Below are 10,720 nucleotides of genomic sequence, written 5' to 3'. Positions count from 1 at the left end.
CTATATATATATATATATATATATATATATATATATACAGACACAATATTCAATTTTTATATTAATATATGTTTTATATTAATATATGTTAAATTTTATTTAAGGAAATACATCAATATTGAAAGATTGAAAAAATATGATTAATAATCTAAATATTTGATTGCTTGATAATCGTTTATGTATATATGCACGCAGTATTATTTTTGACTTAAAATAACTCTTACATAAAGTAGTTAATACATTTAACAACTGAACAACTCTATCTTTCACGTGTCAGCGATTTCGTGTCCGCGCTCACACTTGCGCACCTGCGCTCGTAAGATAGATTCTCAATAACTCCAATGGTCACGTGTATGCGATGGTTAAAGTCGCGCAGACCACCACACAGTCGCGATAAAGAAAAAGGAAACCCTTGGGACCTTTCATCACCACTGACGCCATGAATTCGCGTGCCTTGGACACATTTTCTACATCCGATTCTGGCTGCAAAGCACCGTTACTATTGAAGTAAAAAAAAAAGTGATGTGGAAATCGATGCGTTGTTTCTTACTTGAAACAGTTTTATATTTTGTTTTATTTTTTGTAATTTTTAATTTAAAGACAATTAAATTAATTATAACTTTGTTGAAACCTCTCTGAAATATAAAATAAAATTACATGTATAAAATAAAATTATATATAAAATGAAATTGAAATATCTCATTTGATTTTCATATTTATGTAATTTATGGTTAACAAGCGAGTTATTTTTAATTTTTTTTCTTGTAATCGAGTACCTGTTTTGCTCTCTTTCATGAAAATTTCAAAATTATTGAGTTTGTTTTAAAAATATGTTGTTTATTTTTACTGATGCATTGCGATGTCTCTGATTATAGGACTTTATTAAGGAGCAATAAAGAACTAACAAATCTTTGTATTTGAGGAGAAATGTTGCGATAATTTTAATAATTTAATTTATCTTTAAATGATTTTTAATTAGAAGACCAATAAGGTGGATATCTCCCTATTTTTATTAAGTCTCCTATCTACTTTTTTATTTCATGTTTACATATATAACTCTATAACTTCAATTGTCAATTGTTTTTATGTCTGCGAATATAATAAAATCGCACTGTATATTATCATAGTATTTATAATCATAGAAATAATACAAACTATGTATTTTTATTGTCTTAAACTATGTATTTTTATTGTCACAAGTTTAAACATCAAATAATGCCTTTTTTGTTGTATTAATTGGAATTTATAAAAAAATAATTTTTATTTACATAACGAGATTGAAATATGAAACTCTTAATACTAGTAATAATTGTTGCTTATTTTTGCGTATTAACGCAAAAATAAAAAACATCAGTTTCAAGGAAGAGCACATAATTTTCCAATATTCAAAAGGCATCAAATCGGATCGAGGCGCGTACAAAAATATGATTTTGATCGGGTCGCGTTGCGATTATCCCCTGGTGTTTTATGTAGTTCGAAACACAATCGTCCTACAAACATCTATACATTCCAGGCGACGAACTTTTATTTTCTTGAACGAGATTCTCTTCAATGAATATATATGTCAGAACAAGAAAACATATAATTTTATTCGATACCGAATTATGTACATACATTTAAAAAATCATGGAATATTTTGAATTATAACGTATATTACTGTGATTTTAATTAACTTCGGAAACTTGATTTTAACATAATTGCAATTATAACATTCTATCGTAATAATGAATCAGGAATTCTACTTATTGTGAAAATTTTATTAGCTAATATAGATAATAACGCGCGCGCGCGTGCGTGTGCGTGCGTGCGTGCGTGCGTGCGTGCGTGCGTGCGTGCGTGCGTGCGTGCGTGCGTGCGTGCGTGCGTGCGTGTGCGTGCGTGCGTGCGTGCGTGCGTGTGCGTGCGTGCGTGTGCGTGCGTGCGTGCGTGCGTGCGTGCGTGCGTGTGTGTGCGTGTGTATGTGCGCGCGCGCGCGTGTGTGTGTGTGTATGTGTATGCAGGGTGTTTTATTTCAAACGTAATCGAATATTTCATAAAATATAAAAGATACAGAAAAATGTTTCAGATAAAAGTTGTCCGGTCTGAAGGGATGCAAATATTGGTAAAATTAATTTTTGAAAAAAACAATCTTTCAAGATCATATAGAGGCCATTTTTAAATACAATTGTATGATTTTTTTACATAATATGATTTCTCTTAGTCCGCATTTAAAAATATTAAGTTAACACTAAATTGAAAAATCAATAATTTACGAGATATTTTATATTTTATACTAACACATATTTACATGAAATATTAAATATCTCGTAAACTGTTGATTTTTTGATAACTTTACCTTAATACTTTTATATTCGGAATAATTAAAAGAATTATATTATGTGAAAAATCATACAATTCTAATTTTTAAAAAATGATAATTTCCAAAAAATAATTATGAAAAATTGACTATTTTAAAAATTAATTTTACAAATGTCCATTGCTTTTGTATTTTTTGATATATTTATTATATTTCCCGAGATATTTGACTCATTATATTCGAAATAAATAAAACATCCTGTATACATATACATATCTTTGCTTTCGAAATGATCAAACGTTATTTACAAATATTTTCGAGTTTCCATATTTATCTCATACTTCAAACGAATAGGAAATATTAATCTACATTAGCAAGCAAAATATTGCGAGCGAGAGAACGCGCAATTTGGCTCGACGAACATATTAAATAAGCATTAAAAATGGCATATCCGAGAGAGATCGTATGCGTACAGTTAATCGACGTATTGTCTGCTGCAGCTAACGTTTATGCTAAACGAATCGTGTAACGTTGATCCCTATTATTCTTTCACAAAGGCAACCGCGGACACTTGCTGCTAATTAACATGAATTAACATGAGAAAGAGGATCACGAGATTCTGCCAGTGGTTCAAATGACTAAGCTAAAGGATGAAGCAAAAGAGAGAGAGTGAAAGACAGAGATAGCTACGAAGAGAGAAGAGGAAGGCCCATCAAGGTTAACGAACGGGAAGATGATTTCGTTTGTCATTTATTTAACCAATTGACGCTGGTGCGCAATCATTTGTGGACGCCGTGGGGTACCGTGTTATAGTTTAGTGCAGCAGCTGCAGCAGACTGCACCGCAGTGCATATGTAGGCACATCTACTCAGGTTAACCCGGCTAAAACGTTTCGCGCGGAAAGTACCGATTATGATTCATTAGCGTCGCCATTCTGGTCGAGAGATTCTCGCTGTTCTCTAACAAGAAAGTATGCGCGCGGAAAAGAGCTGCTACGCGAACAGCTTTGCCAGTGCATTTGAACGTTTAAGGTACGCACACCACTCGTCGGATTGTAACTTCTTCTATTCGTAGAGAAAAGCGCATACGGTACAATAGCCCTTTCCGACATCATATATTTGATGAATCTAACAGCGCATTGTGCTACTCGAGCAGTTAACTCGACGTTTCGAGTACGTTAAATGCGAAAATGCGGATGCAGCATTGACGAATGTCGTAAATACAGAGTGTTAGTAATGTATGAGCACTTTGAATAAACTCGTAACTTTAAAGCAAGAGAAGAAAACTGAAAGAATATTGTTCTGCAGCGTGAAAGATAAAAGAATAAATACTCTTGTAATTCTCTTTGATATTGTTAATTCTCATTTACAGAACTACGCTGATTAGTCTCGTTGCGAATGTGTTTAATATTGTACGCGAATTTTCTATGGGTACCGCTTTGACAGCTTTTCTAAAATGTATGACTTTAGACATTCGTCAATTTCCTTGCGATTCTTCTCGAGTTGGCAAAGGTTATGGGAGTTGGCAAAGAGAGTTACCTCATAAAACACTACATAAAGGGCAAGCAGACACCGTACACTTGTACGGTTAGAAACGAAAAGTGCTGGCAAGTTCTGTCATAGTCAAGCAATAAGGAGACGAAAGAGGATCATAAAGACGCATCAGACGTAACTCGATTATCCGCGCGAAAAGTACGAGCCGTTATACGACATAGTAATTCGAGAACTTCCTCGTCCGTTTCGTTACCGTTCCCTTGTGTCGAGAGCGATTCTCCACTGTAATTTAATCGGCTGTCGATAGACGACAATGGCGGCCGTAATCTAAAATTACTTTTTTAAGAAGGGCGTCTTTTCTCTCTTCTTTCTTCTTCTTATTTTCTCTCTCTCTCTCTCTTTCTCTCTCTTTTAACGACGTTTATTAGTACCAGACGGTGTCGAAACTGCCGTTTCCTTTTTTTTTCGTCACAGCACACAAAAGTCGTACTAAAATGATGAGGATAGAGAGAAGCTGGCGCGGCTTGATTTGTGAAAAGCAATTCTCGTGTGATGGCTTCTTTTTAACGGTTTGTAATGTTACACTTAGCACGATGGAAAGTTGATGGAAGATAAAAAAGTTTTAAGAGTATAATAGACAGCGCCGTAAGCTTCGATGACTCGCGTTTAATAAAGATCTAAACTCTAATGACGTTCTTGTATAGTTATAGCTTCTTCGTAATTGCTTAATTATACTATTAATGAAAATTAACAAAGTTTGATCTACAGAGTATCTACTTAATTATATGAAAATAATGAACAAAAGTCATCTAATGATATTCTTTTACAACTTTTTCTTAGTTACTTATTTATACAATTTAACGAAAAATTTTTGCATCCGTAAATATCGCATGTATTTTGACTATAGTTTCTGGTCGATTGGAAATTGTGCGTCTGACGTTAGGGAAAAACAGTGATAACGATACGGCAATCTCACTCTGACAAATAAATGTACACTATCTTTTTGCAATCATAGACTTTGCAAAATATCCACAGTTGCATGTTTTCATTCATGGTTAATATCGATAGATCTATATGGGTCTTGTCGAATATGAGGACTTATCGAAAAACTATGATATTGAGATTCCAACGGGAAATAGAAGCTTTCGATTGCAAAAGCAATATTGTATACATTTTTGCGCTGTTATAGATCTCTTTCGGGGTTTGATCTAACATTGCTACTTGACAAACAAACGCGGTACCGGTCTTTTCCAATCACAGCCTGCAAAGTCATGTCTATATAGTAAGTCTTGTGAATCCTGATCGAAATCGACTTTCCATTTACTCTCGATGTGTCAGAAGCTTGCCCATCGTTCTCAAGTCAATCGTATCTGCGATAGAATAATGGTAGAGCAACGGGAGCGTTTTGATTGAATACTTCCCTGAATAATTGTACGACCGATCTCCCTGCTCAGAAGTTCAAACAGTTTGGTAGCATGTATCTGAACCTACGGTCTTATCGTAAATTCGTGTTAAGGATGCCTACGCACGCCTGTTACTGATAGGGACCTGGAATGTAGGTCAGATAGTATCCTCTAATAACGTCGCGCATTAATAGGCTTACTTGCGGCCACGGCTGATGCGCGATAGGGTGCATCGTATCTCTCGCGTCCCAGATTACCCATGTATTTGAAAGCCTCTGCGCGGATACGTATGTGTGGATCCGCGCAATGTGTAAGGTATTGTAACCGTCAGATTTTATGTCTCTGTGTATACGATATTATTGTTTGTTGTTGAAACTCATTTACGTATGGATACTAAACCTCACAACATGAGAAACAGATTGATTCTTACAATTTTTTTTTTTGAAAATATTCTACTAAATCCAAAAGCTTATTAATGTTTTTACTAGTTAATTTTCGTCATACTTGATTATCATAAACATATTTCTTTTGAGACAATATGTAATGTTTGAGTTTAATTTAGTTTAGTTTTGGTAGAAACAATACAAAATTTTTAATAATAAAAATATGATTTACTTTCTAAAATACAAACGTATTATTAAATTTTTCAAATCGAATCTAAGGTATGGATAAATTATTGAGACATAAATATAAATGTAATATATTTACATTTTGGTAGATAGGCAAAGCGTATACGAAGCTTATACGAAGTTGCATTTAAATGTCATCTAATAGAATGGAGATGAAACTAGATTCGACCTTTTATCCAGTAGCGAGAGACAATGCATATACAGTACCTCTCTTGTTCTCAACTGTGGGTAGGATTGCAGATTCTCGATATTTACGAATGATCCCGTGTGCATGGATAAACGACTTCGATACACACGAATGTCAAGAATATTGCATCGATAACCCGCGCATGAAATGCAGAGGAACCATTCGATGCATCGACGTGTATGGAGCATATCACGATCAATACCTCTGTTTCCTACTACAAGCATTTCCATATCTTTATGAAAGCTATTGCAAAACACACGTTGAAGACGAAACGAGAAACTTTGATAAGCGGAAATCGATCATTGAGCTTTGACAAATTATATGGAATGCAAACAGATAACAGGGCAATTTCACGAATATTTCACATCTTGATAATTGCATTTCGCACAGTGAATTATCGTTGCGCGTCAAAGACCTTTACTATAGTTTATGTCTGTGATTACGTTACGAGAAAATATTTGCTTGAAATTTAGTTACATCAAATACTCCATAACAACGACTAAAGCAGTACTATGTGAGTAAATGTGAGTAATTCAACCGAAGCTCCCTGCTTCGTGTATGTTCTACTGACGCGACGCCTAATGTGCATAAATTGTAAACCGAAGTGGATAAGAGCTGCGAAGCGCAAGTGCATCATCGATAATCTATTTCATTTCCATCTAAGCTAAAGACCCTTTCAGTCTCACTCATTACTTTATCGGTTAAAAAATTTTTATACATATGTTTCTCTTTTATTTTTCACAATATAACGGAAAATATTACTTTTCTTTTAATGTATCTATAAATATACCTTCTATCATTTATTTTGGAGCCTTTCAACTTTTTCTCACATCTGATAATTAATTATATTAATCTACATTCAATACACAAGCCATCCCCCGTAATATCCACATTCGTATTTCAACGTAATTCGGGACACTGCACGATAAACGTTTTTACGCATCAATGAGTGTTATGACATATATGGGTAGGCATTATGAGAACGATTGATCGTGTTTGCATTCCAATTAATAATTCGACGAATTCGTATATCATAATAATAGTTATTGCTGTTCCATTATGAAAATGCTCCCACATGTTTGAATGTCGACCAGTCCTGGCTTATCCTGCTTCAGTACAAAGATTCGATTTTCGGTTTATGGCGAGAAGCTCGATTGCTGGACGCATACTAATTTGGTGCATGCGCCAATAATATACCACTAGATCTGCTCGTGACAAACATAAAGGAGTTTAACAGCAAGAAATGTATCCATTATCTGCTGTATCTAGAGAGAATGTATCTAACTATATCTGATTTGAATCTATATATAAAACATAAAAATTATATGTTATCGAATTCAATTTACAATCTAAAGAAAAACTCTAAGTAAAAAATGTAGGTAATAAAAATAAAAATTTGAAAAAAACTTTTATTTCTTGGAACGTCTTCTTGAAAAGTAGAATTTTTTAAAAATATCGGATATCACAAGACTTTCAATTTTTTATATAATTTGAAATACAATACGAACAATATAAAAAAAAGAATTATCTTTATGTATTGACGGTGAAATAGTTTAATCGCGGTAAATACCAGGAAACTTGCAGAATGCCCGATGTTAATAGGTGTCCGGAAGAACTCGTTGCAGCAGCGCTAAAGGGTCCTTTGTGGAGCTACGCATACGTTCCGAAATTCCTGCATTGCTGCTACATCCGCGTTCTCTGCGGATATACCGGGCACGTTGTATCCGTCCATGTTGAAAGCGGAACTTTGAGGACAGGTTGAAAGAGCTACCGTGCATTCTTCGAAGGTCGCTCGTTACGGGGGTTTCGTTACAAAGAATTTGACGGAAGAATTTGACGGAAGAATTTGCTTCTGAAGCCAATCGAAACGTTCCTTTTGCTCTTTGAAAGAACATTTGATAGTATCATGAAAACTATAATGTAGCATGAAATAACGCGAAGCTCTATAAGAGAAAATATCTCATAAATATGTAAAACTTCAGAGATAAGAGGAGGTTCGAGAAAATGCGTTACGTGTGTATGATCAATATCGCGAAAATTCTTCAGACTCTTAATATATATGTATGATATAGTAATAGCTTATCTTAGCATCACGCTGAAAATTATTACTAGCAAATTGCCACTTGTCAATTTTTAATGAATAATTTGAAATTAAAAATAATTGCAATATGAAGATTCTGTATCACATACAGGCAATATATTTTTATATGTATTAAAAATTATATGATAATTATATGATAATTAGCATATTTCTTTATTAAATATAATACTAATTGTAATAAAATATTAACTAACAAATAATTTTGATTATTACAGTTTAATACACCGAGATACAAGGCCAGAGCCAGCGATACGATGTTCGACTCTGAGAGGCGCGACTAGACTACCGTCAGCACCAGACCATCGCAGTGAAGCTCGATTAAGGATAGACCCAAAAGTGTTGGTCTTTGTAGAAACTCTATACTCGAGGCTAGGCCGAGAGATAGCTGAGTTGCTAGTTTATAATCGAATAAAGTGAGTACGGATTATTTTTTTTCGTAGCCAACTAACGAAGGATTGAACGACCCTTCTCATTTATTGACTCATTGATTGAAACAATTATGACTATACGATTCACTGCAAATTATTTTTATTGCAGATAATTATAATTATAATTTATTTACCTAGACGGGTAAAACCTGTCGTAGATATCTGACCTACTTGCTGCATGCACAATGTTTCGCAACGTCTTTTACGCGCATCGACCTGATTCAGGAAAAAAGATTCCACCCTAGTGCGATCTAAAAGTAGGTCGTCAACGTAAGTTTTCTTCGGAGTTCTCGGCCGCAATAGTTCATACTATTAGACAAAAAGTATATGGCTAATGGCACCCAGTTGCTGAAGAGTCGATCAATATCGTGACACTACTGAACGTATCATGAGCTAGTTCGCAATCTTTTTTATTCGTAAACGTTTTACTTCTCTTTCATGAGAAAGAAAATAGTAAATGATCAAGAAATGGTAAATGAGTGGTATTCCATGAATTTGAAGCAAACATCTTATTTTCGCAAAACGATATATCGATGATAAATATGTTTACATTAATTTTATAAAATGTTTGCTAAAATAAATTCTATTACTCATTGAGAATTTAGGAAAAATTTATAAATTGTATTTTATTTGTAAAACTACTGTGGGCGCTTTTATTTTTACAACAAAAAAACTCTTACGAATGTTCATCGAGAGAAAATATTTTAACATTTTTTTTTGGAAAAAAACCTATCCTAGATCTTGTTGTAATTCTCCCATAACGCTGATCCGAATTTTTCAAAAAATTCCCGGCATTTATCATTCCGCGACGGAGATTCTGCAAATCCCGGTTTTACTACATCGTCAGTGATGTTATTTCGTGAATGTCGGTATAAAAATTAGAAATGTAGATTTCTCGACCATCGTAAAGTCCAGACAGTTTTTACGTTATTATACGAGTTCCACGAATATTTTAAAACCATTTTTCCTATCTAGGGAATCAGAAATCGGCACAATGTCGATTCATAAATATCGTGAAATCAATTATTTCGTTTTATACAATCATCTTAACTTCATATTCAATTCGATGTACTGAATTTTTACATTTGGAAGAATGAAGCATCTTGAAATATCTTTTATAAAATTATCGCGAGAATGTTGATTGGAATAACGTGTACTAATAATAGAGAAGATAAAATGCGGCGGAAAATCGTTCATTTAGAGTTAGAATATTCCACATTTCAGTATGCAATTTTGCATGGTTACATGAATATAGTTAATATGTAACAATATAAATTGTTAACAGGTAAACATAGAGGGTGGTAGTATAAGTACTCCTATATTTGGATGATTTGTTAAATAAATATAAACGTACGATAAATAGAGAACATACATAATATAGTATAACTAATATAGTATAACGAAGCTATATTGGGTAAAATTTCGTATCTGTGTACAACTACGCGCGAGATTTCACGTTTCCATTTCGCGAAAATTGCATAATACGAGCGTGCCTGAAAAGTTTGAATTGGGGATGTGCTATATTCCGACTTCATGATGTGCATTCCTTAAACGGTAATAGCCAAGCCAAAACCCTGTTATAGAAGTCGAGCGATGTATAGGACCACTCGAAACTTTGACGCTCGATGAGAGAGAACTTAAGCCGGATGTGTCTCCGGATTTCGAAATAGGATAAGATTCTAACAGAGATCAAGAGCGAGAGAAAGAGAGAGAATGAAAGATGGAAAGGGAGAGAGAAGGATAGAGGCGGAACTCGCCTATGTATTCTCTCTCGATTATCTCCCGATTCTTCCGCAGTTGATCAAATAATAATGACGGGATAATGCGATCCGTTGCCTGCTTCCGCAGACCTTCGCGCTTATCGGAAATTATAGTGGCGCAGCAGCGTGACACGGTGCACATGAGAGAGCACATTGTAGTTTAGAGCTCAACACGAGATAGAGACGAATAGCGATTAGGGGACTTGCACGCTTGCACCATCCTTCGCCGTAGAAGGAACGAATAACATGCGGCGTATAACATGGCTTGATATGAAGTGAACATGCGGGGTGTGTGTATCCCCGTAAACTAGTGTGCGATGAAGCAGTGTTCTCACCTATGTGTATGTGAGAGAGAGAGAGAGAGAGAGAGAGAGAGAGAGAGAGAGAGAGAGAGAGAGAGTAGTAGTACGTAGTACGTACGTA

The 10,720-nt window shown here is 34.6% G+C and overlaps 1 protein-coding gene across 1 annotated transcript in view; it reads left to right on the top strand.

Moving 5' to 3' along the window:
* The window catches only part of LOC105621000 (bifunctional heparan sulfate N-deacetylase/N-sulfotransferase), an 85,290-nt gene that overhangs the window by 22,257 nt on the left and 52,313 nt on the right, over positions 1-10,720 (top strand). The window contains exon 2 of the mRNA XM_012202477.1: positions 8,325-8,522. Within this exon, the coding sequence (XP_012057867.1) occupies positions 8,325-8,522 (198 nt within the window). The remainder of the gene's footprint in view (positions 1-8,324; positions 8,523-10,720) is intronic.

Source organism: Atta cephalotes (assembly GCF_000143395.1).
Source record: "Atta cephalotes unplaced genomic scaffold scaffold00031, whole genome shotgun sequence".
Taxonomy (NCBI): domain Eukaryota; kingdom Metazoa; phylum Arthropoda; class Insecta; order Hymenoptera; family Formicidae; genus Atta; species Atta cephalotes.
Note: the sequence above shows the minus strand (reverse complement) of the source record. Positions and strands in the feature narration are given on the sequence as shown.